We start from the raw sequence: 14,722 nt of genomic DNA, 5'->3' as shown, positions 1-14,722 counted from the left end.
ACAATGCCAAACCACATACTGCATCAATTACAGCATCATGGCTGCGTAGAAGAAGGGTCCGGGTACTGAACTGGCCAGCCTGCAGTCCAGATCTTTCACCCATAGAAAACATTTGGTGCATCATAAAACGGAAGATACGACAAAAAAGACCTAAGACAGTTGAGCAACTAGAATCCTACATTAGACAAGAATGGGTTAACATTCCTATCCCTAAACTTGAGCAGCTTGTCTCCTCAGTCCCCAGACGTTTACAGACTGTTGTAAAGAGAAAAGGGGATGTCTCACAGTGGTAAACATGGCCTTGTCCCAACTTTTTTGAGATGTGTTGTTGTCATGAAATTTAAAAATCACCTAATTTTTCTCTTTAAATGATACATTTTCTCAGTTTAAACATTTGATATGTCATCTATGTTCTATTCTGAATAAAATATGGAATTTTGAAACTTCCACATCATTGCATTCCGTTTTTATTTACAATTTGTACTTTGTCCCAACTTTTTTGAAATCGGGGTTGTACTATTATTCTACAAACACATTCCTTTCAGTTGTTCATCGCGTCTTTCTCTATCAAAATTCTCTCAAAATCTTCCGTATTTAACGAAGCAAACCTGGCGGCCATGTTTGTTTACAAATTGTCACAGTCGCTCGCTAGTGTGGAAGCTTTACGCCTCTGACGTGTGACGTCATGTCTTGACACCCATGCAAAATCATAAACCATATTCATCACTCATTCTCCATTGGGTAGACTGACGTAATACATGTAGGATAAGCAACATGCTAACAATATCGCATGCTCTCAAACCAAATGAATGAAATGCGCTAGAAGGGAATAGAACACATTTTTATTCCATCAAAAAAAGTGTCCTGTGTTTATAATAATTCTCAATATTTTCACCACAGAGACATTGGACACTGGACTAAAACACATGATGAACATCTTGTCTCATCCTCTTGTACCTCCAGTTCCCTTATCCCCTTCCCTTTGTCCCTTATAGTGAAGTGAAACAAAGCCACGTGGACTAACACACCAGTGTTTTTAATTAGACTGCAATTCAATGGTGGAAATAAACGACCCTAATTATACAGAGGCTGATGAAACGAGTCTAGCACCTCTCTCTCTGTCTCTGCGTGTGTGTGTCTGTGAGAGAGAGAGAGATATTGTGGCTGCACTGAGGCTGTTCACTGAGGCTTTAGTATAATCCTGATCATAATGAGAGGGATCAATGTCACGCCTCTGCAGGAAGCGACCATGAAAACGACAGAATATAGCAATTATAGCATTTAGAATCCCCCTGCTACACACACACACACACACACACACACACACACACACACACACACACACTGTATACACATCCCACTGATTTTATACCCATTCTAAAGCTAACAACATTATCTTAAACAAAAGTTCCTTCAGGAAAATTGTTGTATGTTAAATGGTGGTGTTTCAAATCTATAACCCCCTTTCCTAGTGCCCTTGCTCCCTGATCCCTTCCCCAGCTTTTCACACACGATACACCGCACAAACATATACATCAAGTATTACTGTGACACTACAATAAAATATATGATCCCCCCCCCGGAATAAATTTCACTCGTTTTTCCAAAAGCATTCCCAAATTTCCACTTAACACTTTTCACATCTCCCAGATATAGAGATCTTGCAGTCACGTGACCAGAAAGTACACAGCCGCCATCTTGTCGGTAAAAAACACCGCTGAATACTGCTGCACTGGTGTACAGGATGGATCAATTTCAACCGACGGACTACACGGCTCATTTTCCTAATGAACAGATAACTAGATATATGTCTAAAATAAACGATCTACAGATTAGTGACCCTTATGGCTTACCGGACGGAGTTTTCACGACCGTGTCAGTGGATATTGAACTGCCAGCGGAATACCCAGACGTGTATAATTACCTCATTAACTTTCCCTCACTGTTCAGTGGTGAAGCACTGCGTGCTTATAAATCTCTGCACAGTTATCTTTACAGAAATTCAGGATTTGTCAGCGACTCAGATGTGGCATCTTGTAAACAAGAAAATAATCCTCATTGGATGGGTAAGTCACTTAAGTATTGAGTATAGCACTGACCAGCCGATTATAGAATAGAATAAGGTAATTCCAGCTGTAATTCCAAATCGTCCGTGTTGTTTACATGGATCTGGTGTTGGAGAGGTAGAGGCTTGGCAGTGGAGATTTGAGTGGCTGTTTTCTGAGCTTAGTCAACAGGCCGGCTCTGCCTGCAGCCTCGCTTTTGCTTCCGCTCCCGGAGCCGCCTCCTTCGCTTTGCTTCCGAGAACAATCCACGGAGACCCCGCTGGTCTCGCTATCTCGTCCGGAATGTTGTGCATGCGATGGAAATCGCTACAAACCGTCATTTTCTGCTGGAAACCAATGTCCAGTAAGTCCATACGGTTGTAGTGGATATTGAAGTCCGGTACAGACGAACAACACGCAAAAATACACACAAAAAACATAAAAAACGTGCACAGGTAGGGAGAGCTTGTAGCCACAGCCGTTGTAGTAGAATTGTATATAGTAGGGTTTTCCAGAAGAAAAGGCAGAAGTACTTGTAGAAGGCGGAAATATGGCGTTTGACCGACAAGATGGTGTCTGTCACAATCTGGATCGGCTGTGACGTCACATGCAAGTGCTCCATTCCAGGAAATATTTCCTGAGTATTCCCTAAACATTCTTTTAACACTTTTTAACACGTTCCTCATGAATGAACGTTAATAGATTATAATTTTCCAGAACACTTACATTAATGTAAGTTAATTTACATAATACAGTTAATTAACATTCCTTATAATCCCATATTCCAAATGATCCTGGAATGTTCCTGTCACATTCACAACAATTCTTTAATACAGGATCGCCCAAATATTTCTAACCCTCTCCATAAAAGTTCTCGTCACTTTATTAGGACTTTCTTTTAATATTCCCCGAGCACTCTTCAAACGAGCCTGTGACATTCCTTGCAGTATTCCTATCCTTCAGTGCTGTTTTCCCTCGATCAGGAGAGCTCTAGAAGCTGATCATTTCATTCCTTTTAGAAATAAACGCTTAAAAGAAGGAAATCTGTCTGCTAATAGAATAGGAAGATGATTTTAAGCTGGATTAAAAGGTGTCTAGAAATGTGTTTGGTCGTATTGCGTAATGAGATTAAATTCGCATTATGTTCCGCAGCATAAACACCGGATCTGCCTCAGTGTTCTATAATGGGCGTCGGATTTGTGGGCATTTTTTTCTTTGAGTAATTTTATCCTACAGAAACACAGACGGATCTGCAGTCCTGTCCCTTTGTGTACAGGACGTGGAGAGAGAAATGAAAAATGCACGCTGCATTTGTTAGCATGGAGATAAGGCCTATAATACAGCACGGCATAAATCACTCCGACACACACACACAATTATACACAGCAATTAGCTGTCATATGCCGTAGTACAAATCATAAAAGGAGCGCGGTATTTAAAAGCAGCACATCACAGGGGTTGATCCGAAGCGTTACGATTGTGAGTAAAATGCGAAGTAGGAGTGGAACCATGATGTCATAACGATGATATCAATATTTTAGCCCTAATTACACACAATCAGCTTAACCATTAGAGCTAAAATGAAAATATGCTAACATAAAATTAAAACAATGGGTTTAATGGGCAGGCAGTCTGTTAGGGAGCATTTTATGTGTGTGTGTGTGTGTGTGTGTGTGTGTGTGTGTGTGTGTGTGTGTGTGTAAGACTCACGAGCCTCAGCAGCCACATCATGGTGAAGCTGGCTGTGGAATAGTGTGTGCCGTAGTGGAATTTGGGGACCTGCTCATCTTCCCATGATTCATAGCGTTCGGAGAAGAAAGCGGCTCTCTTCGGGTTCAGGGCTCCGATGGGCTGAGAGAGAGAGAGAGAGAGAGAGAGAGAGAGAGAGAGAGAGAGAGAGAGAGAGAACAGAGAGAGACAGGGAGAGAAGCGGGGGAAGAGGTGTCACAACAATATTGAAAGTGTATTAGTTTTTTGCCCCCCTACACCCTTCCCCGCAGCTGTGCCCTCATTCCCCATCCCTCTATCCCGTCCCCAATTCCCTTCTTTTTCTCTCCCTTCCACATGTACATGCTTCATCGTTCACCTTTTTCCTTGTGCCCTGTCTCACTATCCACTTCTTCCTTACTCCCTTCGCTTCCTCTTATTCCTCTTTTTACTTCCTCCATGCACTCGATTTCTTTTCTGCTTTCCATCTCTTTCCTTTCACCTCATTCTTTATGTTTAACTCTTGTACTCTATTCCCACTCCCCACATTCCTGTCCCCTTGTCCCACTTTCTCCTCATCCCCAATTCCTTTCATCTCCTGTTCCTCTTCTCTCTCTCTCCTCTAACCCTTTCACTTATACACTTGTTCACTCGATATTCCCGATTTTGTTTCATTCCCTTCTGTAGATGTGTATAGATTTGCATGTCCTCTGCAGTGTGTGTGTGTTGAGGGTAAAACGAAGCAGAGCAGAGGGAAAGTATTGACACCCTGCAGCAGAAACCCCACAATGCTTCCACATGAATATTAGATGATGTTATTCTGATTTAACGGTGCACGCTCGTTTCATGGCTCCGTATAAAAATCCCCCTGCAGCTGGCTGACACAAATAACCCACTGGTGTGTGTGTTTGGGGCTAATTCTCCATAAAGCAGCAATAAAATCCATCAAGCCATCGAGCGCGCGTGCATTAATGCTGCATCGATCCGCTAACGCCGATACATCCTGCAGCCATTATTTAAATTCTCGTTTATAAAGCGGCTTATTGTCCTGCTCGATCTTTATTACTTCCCTCTAGTGAGCACTCCTGACCCACACACACACACACACATATATACACACACAGTTTTGATCTAATGGAATGATGGCCTTCCTTAAAATGAGCGAGGGATGCAGATGGATCGATCTGTTCGCTCTGTAGCAGTGTCATGAAGAGCTGATCAATCATTCAGCCCCATATCGATTAGCATAGAGCCATAAAGCATGCATTCTATTGTGTGTGTGTGAGAGAGAGAGAGCGCGAGAGAGTGTGTGCGCGTGTGGCACACTATCAGATCGAACCATAAAAGGCTAATTCTAATCCACTGTGTGTTAATTAAATCTTCGTTAATGGAGGATTTATGATCTCAAACAGATTACAGTCATTTAGATGTAATAGGCTACAGACGGCAGCTTCAAGATGAAGCTTGTATGTGTGTGTGTGTGTGTGTGTGTGTGTGTGTGTGTGAGAGAGAGAGAGAGAGAGAGACAGAGACACATTGAGCGCACTGCCGCTAGCTGAGCACACACGCTGAATTAAACATTACAGAGATCCGGCTGATTTATTGGGGCAATAACGTCGCCCTCATTACAGAAAGAAAAGAGCGTGAGGGATAAAAAACGTCGCTGTCACACACACCGTGTGTGTGTGTGAGTGAGAGAGACGCCTCGAGAGTCCTCCATATTGTTTTCTCCCCTAAATTAGCAGCGTGCCTCTGATGGGACTCTGGAGGGTGACAGAGCTGTAAATCTGCTGCACCCTGTCTCGTCCTCATTCTCATTCCCCCCTTCCCCTGTGCCCTATCCAACTGTCTCTTCTGCCCTATTCCCTTCTTCTCCACATCTTGTTTTTGGATTCTTTTTTTTCTTTCTGTCTGAGTGCACTTGCTCCCTATTCCCTGTCCTTCATCACTCTATTCCCTTCTCCTGTCCACTACAACTTGCACGTCCTGTGCCTCCTCCTTTTTCTGTCCCCTTGTCCACCATTCCTTTCACATGTGCCCTTTCCTCTTGTCCTTCTACCCCACATCCTTTTCTCTTTCCTACTGCATTCCCTGTCCTCTTCCTTCTTCCATTTCCTGTGTCCCTAGTGACCAGACAACATGTACACATTTTTCTGTCTCATACATCCAACTTATTCCTGTTTCCTTCTCCTGTCCCATGTCCTCTTCCTCCTTGCTCTGTGCACTTGTCCTAATTTCCCCTCATCTGTCTGCCCATTCTCTCCTAGTCCTCTTGTGTCTGTCTCATGTCCTGTTATCCTTAACACACACCACACACACATTTCTATGTCATAGTCATGTCATTCTCCATCTCTCTCTCTCCCCATCTCTCTCCATTTCTCAACAATGCAAATTTCTTTTTCCTATGAGAGTAAAAATATTTTAGTAACTACTCTGATGATTTCTCTGAAGGTGGAGAGAGATGAAAGGAACCCTGTGTGTGTGTGTGTGTGTGTGTGTGTGTGTGTGTGTGTGTGTGTTAGTTACATGATGATGCTCGATGCCTAATTTAACCATAAAGCCTTAATTATATTCAACAATATGCTAATTAAAACCTCTGTTAAATTCCCTTGACTGAGAATTGATGACCTTAAATAGTAAAAGGATCCATTACAGTCATTTAAATGTAACTGTGTGCGCGCGTGCGTGTGTACTTCTACCCATTTAAACTCCACCTTCATTTTGACTGATTAAATGTACTTCAATCTCCGCCCTTACTTTAAATGATTGTGTACTTCAATCTCGGCCCTTATTGTAACTGATTAAATGTAACTTAAGCTCCGCCCTTATTTTAAATGATTGTGCACTCTAAGCTCTGCCCTTGTAACTAATTAAATGTAACTTAAGCTCCGCCCTTATTTTAAATGATTGTGTACTTCAAGCTCTGCCCTTGTAACTAATTAAATGTAACTTAAGCTCCGCCTTTATTTTAAATGACTGTGTACTTCAAGCTCTGCCCTTGTAACTAATTAAATGTAACTTAAGCTCCGCCCTTATTTTAAATGATTACGTGTACTTCGAGCTCTGCCCTTGTAACTGATTAGATGTAACTTAAGTTCCGCCCTTATTTTTAAATGATTGTGTACTTCAAGCTCTGCCCTTGTAACTAATTAAAATGTAACTTAAGCTCCGCCCTTATTTTAAATGATTGTGTACTTCAAGGGCTTAATGATTAAGTGTACATTAAGCTGCACCCTTGTTGTAACCAATTAAATGTAACTTAAGCTCCGCCCCCATTTTAAATGATTACGTGTACTTCAAGCTCTGCCATTGGAACTGATTAAATGTAACTTAAGCTCCGCCCTTATTTTTAAATGATTACGTGTACATGAAGCTCTGCCCTTATTGTAGCTGTAAAAATATCATTTAAAACTCCGCCTTCATTTTGACTGATTAAGCATACTGTAAGCTCCGCCCCGCTGTAACTTTAAATTTAATGTTACTTCAGCACCACCCTTCTTGAACTCGATTGTTACTTAAGCTCCGCCCTCTTTTGGTTGATTAAATGTAATTTAAAGTCCATCTTAGTTCCAGCTCTTTATGTGCCACTTAAGCTCCGCCCTCACTGTGTGTGATTATGTGTACCTTGAGCTCAGACAGTTGATTAAGCATCATTTATTTTCTGCCTGAATTCAGCTGATTAAGTGTAATTTAATCTCCGCCCTTGCTTAATTTAAATTCCACCGTGTCCGAAATCACTCAGTACTCACTATATAGTGGACTATGTAGTGAGATCACCATTTTGTAATGCTGTCCGAATGTACAGTGAGAATTATTACACCCTATATAGTGCACTCAAAGTATCCCACAATGCACCATGAAAAGTAATGTACAACCAATGGTCACTAACCAAGCAATACATCCCATCATGCATTGCGCTCATGCTGAAAGGAAAAAAAAGTGTGCTGGGGTGAATGGACGGAGGAAGAAACATATTATAAACAGACATTCAAGTACAATTAAAAATAGTAAGAGAATAGAAACAAAGCTAAAATAGAATAAGACAGAAAAATACATATGTTATTTAGCAGCTGGGAGGTCCGTATCGTGAAATACCGTGACCGAGGTCTTGAAAGTACTGACCAAGGCCCTCTGGGCCGAGGTCAGTATTCAAGGCCGAGGTCACGGTATTTCACCATAGAGACCGACCTTAAGATGGTAAATAATATACAACCCCGATTCCAAAAAAGTTGGGACAAAGTACAAATTGTAAATAAAAACGGAATGCAATGATGTGGAAGTTTCAAAATTCCATATTTTATTCAGAATAGAACATAGATGACATATCAAATGTTCAAACCGAGAAAATGTATCATTTAAAGAGAGAAATTAGGTGATTTTAAATTTCATGACAACAACACATCTCAAAAAAGTTGGGACAAGGCCATGTTTACCACTGTGAGACATCCCCTTTTCTCTTTACAACAGTCTGTAAACGTCTGGGGACTGAGGAGACAAGTTGCTCAAGTTTAGGGATAGGAATGTTAACCCATTCTTGTCTAATGTAGGATTCTAGTTGCTCAACTGTCTTAGGTCTTTTTTGTCGTATCTTCCGTTTTATGATGCGCCAAATGTTTTCTATGGGTGAAAGATCTGGACTGCAGGCTGGCCAGTTCAGTACCCGGACCCTTCTTCTACGCAGCCATGATGCTGTAATTGATGCAGTATGTGGTTTGGCATTGTCATGTTGGAAAATGCAAGGTCTTCCCTGAAAGAGACGTCGTCTGGATGGGAGCATATGTTGCTCTAGAACCTGGATATACCTTTCAGCATTGATGGTGTCTTTCCAGATGTGTAAGCTGCCCATGCCACACACACTAATGCAACCCCATACCATCAGAGATGCAGGCTTCTGAACTGAGCGCTGATAACAACTTGGGTCGTCCTTCTCCTCTTTAGTCCGAATGACACGGCGTCCCTGATTTCCATCAAGAACTTCAAATTTTGATTCGTCTGACCACGGAACAGTTTTCCACTTTGCCACAGTCCATTTTAAATGAGCCTTGGCCCAGAGAAGACGTCTGCACTTCTGGATCATGTTTAGATACGGCTGCTTCTTTGAACTATAGAGTTTTAGCTGGCAACAGCGGATGGCACGGTGAACTGTGTTCACAGATACTGTTCTCTGGAAATATTCCTGAGCCCATTTTGTGATTTCCAATACAGAAGCATGCCTGTATGTGATGCAGTGCCGTCTAAGGGCCCGAAGATCACGGGCACCCAGTATGGTTTTCCGGCCTTGACCCTTACGCACAGAGATTCTTCCAGATTCTCTGAATCTTTTGATGATATTATGCACTGTAGATGATATGTTCAAACTCTTTGCAATTTTACACTGTCGAACTCCTTTCTGATATTGCTCCACTATTTGTCGGCGCAGAATTAGGGGGATTGGTGATCCTCTTCCCATCTTTACTTCTGAGAGCCGCTGCCACTCCAAGATGCTCTTTTTATACCCAGTCATGTTAATGACCTATTGCCAAAATGAGTTGCAATTTGGTCCTCCAGCTGTTCCTTTTTTGTCCCTTTAACTTTTCCAGCCTCTTATTGCCCCTGTCCCAACTTTTTTGACATGTGTTGCTGTCATGAAATTTCAAATGAGCCAATATTTGGCATGAAATTTCAAAACGTCTCACTTTCGACATTTGATATGTTGTCTATGTTCTATTGTGAATACAATATCAGTTTTTGAGATTTGTAAATTATTGCATTCCGTTTTTATTTACAATTTGTACTTTGTCCCAACTTTTTTGGAATCGGGGTTGTATTTATTTTTTTCTTGACCAAATTCTAACAGAAAACGAGAGCGCCCGAAAGGGAAAACCAAGCCAAGCCGCCATTTTGAATCCTCATTCACGGCTGTAATGCAAATTGCTTCCTCCTCGGTATACAAGTGCACTTCCATGGCAGGAAAAAAACTACATTTTGCCGCCTATGTAGTCCCCTATTTATACAAATAGGAGTCATTCAGGATTCAGCCATGTTTTTGCTCGGCATTAGCAACAGTTAGAGGTTTTTAGCTTTCTCCTGAAATGTTTTTTTATTTCTTCTTCCTCAGGTTAGTAAAACTCGCTTTCGCTGCGAACACTGTCATTATCGCTATCCATGCTGTAAAATTAATGCTATTCTCCTGAGAAATACTGGCAAAAATTTAAAAGCTTTTTGATAATCTTATAAAAAAAAAAGATAAATGTTGATAAAAAATGCTACTATGTTTGTTGTTGTTGTGAACAAGCGAGTCGCCAGAGGTCCATACCCGGGGTCCGTATTGTAGGATATGGACCCGCTCGCCAGCCAATCAGAGTGCAGGATTTGATGGAAACTGGACTGCGAAAAAAATAAAAGAATAAAAGTTACAGTGCAGAGCGAGGAATTAATCAAAAGCCTCAAATTTGGTTTAATTAAAGGCAACGGCAAAGAAGAAAGTAGCCTTGATTTAAAAGAACTGAAAGACGCAGTAGACACAAAGTACTTTGTATTTATTTATTAGTGTGGGAAATACGCTCAGTATAATATGGATTTATTATTTTGAAAACCCATCAGCCGACTGATCTGGCACGTTTTAATTGTGTGACAGTAATGACGTAAATAACAGCGTGGCGGAGTAGTGTCCCAAAGTGTTTTTTCATTTTACCAATAAGCTCACTGTATAGTCCTCTATACAGAACTCCCGAGATAGTGAGTAGGGAGTAGTGAATGAGTGGGTGATTTCAGACACAGCCGACCTTAATTTTGCCCGATGAAGTGTAACTTAAGCTCCGCCCTCATTGCCCCATCAATGGCTGTTCCAGAACGTTCCACACCACACAGCCATGCTAATCCAGTTCATCTGAATTCAGCTGAAGCAAGTTGAATGTGGGTGGAGTCTCACACATAAGAGAAGTCAGTATGAAGCTGTGCGCGCGCGCGGTACAGAGGGGTCAAAGGTCATGATAAGACAGTCAGCCAGGGGACGCGAGAAAGAACATAAATTCATGGAGTGAGCCTCTGAGCCCATGGGGACACCGAGGCGCGCCACACCGAGTCTACAGCAATTTCAGCTCAGTGTGTCAAAGGTCATACATGACCTGTTTCTATCAACGCAACGATGACACGCGACAAGAGAGATGCAGGGTGAGAGAAAGGAAGACACACACACACACAGATGAGTGTACGCTCGGCTAGTCACAGTGAAAGTGCACGTGTCGACAGTGTGAATAAAACAGCTGTAATAAAGACGACCGAGATACCCGGACACACACACACACACACACACACACACACAGCTCTCATTCTCTACCTCATTCTCTCTCTGACTGTCTCTGATTCTGACTCACTCCCTCAGGGCTGAAGGTTTGACTGAACACAGAAGCGAAGCTGTCAAAAGAAGAGAGACGAGATGTGTGTGTGTGAGTGTGTGTGTGTGTGTGTGTGTGAGTGAGAGAGAGAGAGAGAGAGAGAAAAAAAGACATGGACTTGTTTTTTTTCTACATAGTGGATGAAACGCAACACAAACTCAACAAACAACCTGAGGGCAGAACCATTAAACACTGACTTAATAGTGTGTGTGTGTGTGTGTGTGTGTGTGTGTGTGTGTGTGTGTGTGTGTGTGTGTGTGTGTGTGTGGAGACACAGAGAGAGAGAGAGAGAGAGAGAGAGAGAGAGAGAGAGAGAGAACAGCCTTCTTGTGCAAATGCCTTGTAGGTTTGATTTTAAATAAGAAGAAAATAAATATTTTAACACAAATAATAAATTGAAATAAATTATTCATAATTACGAAACAAATGACTAAGAATAACTGACATATTGCCAGGTAAATAAAATGTTTACATATTCAAAAACACATTAGATATTAATATATAAATATATTTATAAAATAAACTTTAAAAAAAATGAAAATAATAATCAGGAGAAGGTGGTCATCATTAACTGCACTGTATTTTTAATGAATTCTGTTAGTCTGCATGTTTATCCTTTTACCTTGTATAAGAATCACTGCTGCTAACAGGCTAAAGCTAACCATAATAAATCAATAACAACAACAAAAACAAGCTCTTTTCATAATCTCTGGGAGGAAATTCTTCATTTTCTTCCTAATCAGGTCAATAAATCAGCAAGGGAGTGCCCTGTTAGCGTTCTTGCTAAAGTGCGTAAGTGTACATTCGCCTGCCTCCGCACTCGTCTACCTTCCATTAGTGCTCCCTCGCTCTGATTTATTCCCCCGCTCCTGAACACCATTACAGAGTGCATGCTCTCACACTGTTACTGGAGAATAGAGTGAGGGTGCGGGGGAGTGGGGAGGGTGTGTGTGTGTGTGTGTGTGGGGGGGGGGGGGGTTAAATACACACTGAGATACTCAGTCATCATCCTAATGCACGATGGGAAAAGAGCATTCTTTTGGAGGAGGAAGAGATCGATCAGTGAGTAAATTCACAAACAGCACTGAGCAACATGAGTCGAGTGAGCACTGACAGAATGAGCGTATTCACACAGAGTGTACCCACTGTACGTGTACTCACTGACACAGAGCGTACCCATTGACACAGAACGTACCCACTGACTGTGTACTCACTGACACAGAGCGTACCCACTGACCGTGTACTCACTGACACAGAGCGTACCCACTGACCGTGTACTCACTGACACAGAGCGTACCCACTGACCGTGTACTCACTGACACAGAGCATACCCATTGACACAGAGCGTACCCACTGACCGTGTACTCACTGACACAGAGCGTACCCATTGACACAGAGCGTACCCACTGACCGTGTACTCACTGACACAGAGCATACCCACTGACAGAGAGTGTACTCACTGACTCAGAGCATACCCACTGAGCGTGTACTCACTGACAGAGCATACTCACTGAGCGTGTACTCACTGACAGAACATACTCACTGAGCATGCACTCACTGACAGAGCATACTCACTGAGCGTGTACTCACTGACACAGAGCTTACCCATTGACACAGAGCGTACCCTCTGACACAGAGCGTACCCACTGAGTGCGTACTCACTGACACAGAGCATGTAATCACTGAGTGCGTACTCACTGAACGTGTACTCACTGACACTGAGCATACCCACTGAGCGTGTAATCACTGACAGAACATACTCACTGACACAGAGCGTGTACTCACTGACACAGAGCATACCCACTGAGCATGTACTCACTGACAGAGCATACTCACTGAGCGTGTACTCACTGACAGAACATACTCACTGAGCATGCACTCACTGACAGAACATACTCACTGAGCATGCACTCACTGACAGAACATACTCACTGAGCATGCACTCACTGACGGAGCATACTCACTGAGCATGTACTCACTGACACAGAGCGTACCCATTGACACAGAGCGTACCCTCTGACACAGAGCGTACCCACTGAGTGCGTACTCACTGACACAGAGCGTGTACTCACTGAGTGCGTACTCACTGACAGAGAACGTACCCACTGAACGTGTACTCACTGACACTGAGCATACCCACTGAGCGTGTAATCACTGACAGAACATACTCACTGACACAGAGCGTGTACTCACTGACAGAGCATACTCACTGAGCATGTACTCACTGACAGAGCATACTCACTGACACAGAGCGTACCCACTGAGAGCGTACTCACTGACAGAGCGTACCCACTGACACAGAGCGTACCCACTGACACAGAGCGTACCCACTGACACAGAGCATACTTTTGACACAGAGCATACCCACTGACTGTGTACTCACTGACACAGAGCATACCCATTGACACAGAGTGTACCCACTGAGTGCGTACTCACTGACAGAGCGTACCCACTGACACAGAGCGTACCCACTGACACAGAGTGTACCCATTGACACAGAGCATACCCACTGACTGTGCACTCACTGACACAGAGCGTACGCTCTGACACAGAGCGTACCCTCTGACTGTGTACTCACTAACACAGAGCATACCCATTGACACAGAGTGTACCCACTGAGTGCGTACTCACTGACAGAGCGTATTCACTGACAGAGAGCGTACCTACTGAACGTGTACCCACTGACACAGAGCGTACCCACTGACACAGAGCGTACCCACTGACACAGAGCGTAACCACTGACACAGAGCGTAACCACTGACACAGAGCGTAACCACTGACTGTGTACTCATTGACACAGAGCGTACCCACTGACTGTGTACTCACTGACACAGAGCGTACCCATTGAAACAGAGTGTACCCACTGAGTGCGTACTCACTGACAGAGCGTATTCACTGACAGAGAGCGTACCTACTGAACGTGTACTCACTGACACAGAGCGTACTCACTGACACAGAGCATACCCATTGAACGTGTACTCACTGACACAGAGCGTACCCACTGACCGTGTACTCACTAACACAGAGCATACCCTCTGACACAGAGCGTACCCTCTGACACAGAGCGTACCCTCTGACTGTGTACTCACTGACACAGAGCGTACCCACTGACACAGAGCGTACCCACTGACACAGAGCATACCCACTGACACAGAGCGTACCCACTGACTGTGTACTCATTGACACAGAGCGTACCCACTGACTGTGTACTCACTGACACAGAGCGTACCAATTGAAACAGAGTGTACCCACTGAGTGCGTACTCACTGACAGAGAGCGTACCTACTGAACGTGTACTCACTGACACAGAGCGTACTCACTGACACAGAGCGTACCCACTGACCGTGTACCCTCTGACACAGAGCGTACCCTCTGACTGTGCACTCACTGACACAGAGCATACCCACTGAACGTGTACTCACTGACACAGAGCGTACCCACTGACCGTGTACTCACTGACACAGAGCGTACCCACTGACCGTGTACCCTCTGACACAGAGCGTACCCTCTGACTGTGCACTCACTGACACAGAGCATACCCACTGAACGTGTGCTCACTGACACAGAGCGTACCCACTGACCGTGTACTCACTG

At 43.4% G+C, this 14,722-nt stretch overlaps 1 protein-coding gene across 1 annotated transcript in view; it reads right to left on the bottom strand.

The window, feature by feature from the left end:
* The window catches only part of lrba (LPS-responsive vesicle trafficking, beach and anchor containing), a 373,382-nt gene that overhangs the window by 45,687 nt on the left and 312,973 nt on the right, over positions 1–14,722 (bottom strand). Inside the window, exon 45 of the mRNA XM_060917126.1 lies at positions 3,756–3,896. Coding sequence (XP_060773109.1) covers positions 3,756–3,896 — 141 coding nt within the window. The remainder of the gene's footprint in view (positions 1–3,755; positions 3,897–14,722) is intronic.

Source organism: Neoarius graeffei, chromosome 3, assembly GCF_027579695.1.
Source record: "Neoarius graeffei isolate fNeoGra1 chromosome 3, fNeoGra1.pri, whole genome shotgun sequence".
Taxonomy (NCBI): domain Eukaryota; kingdom Metazoa; phylum Chordata; class Actinopteri; order Siluriformes; family Ariidae; genus Neoarius; species Neoarius graeffei.
Note: the sequence above shows the minus strand (reverse complement) of the source record. Positions and strands in the feature narration are given on the sequence as shown.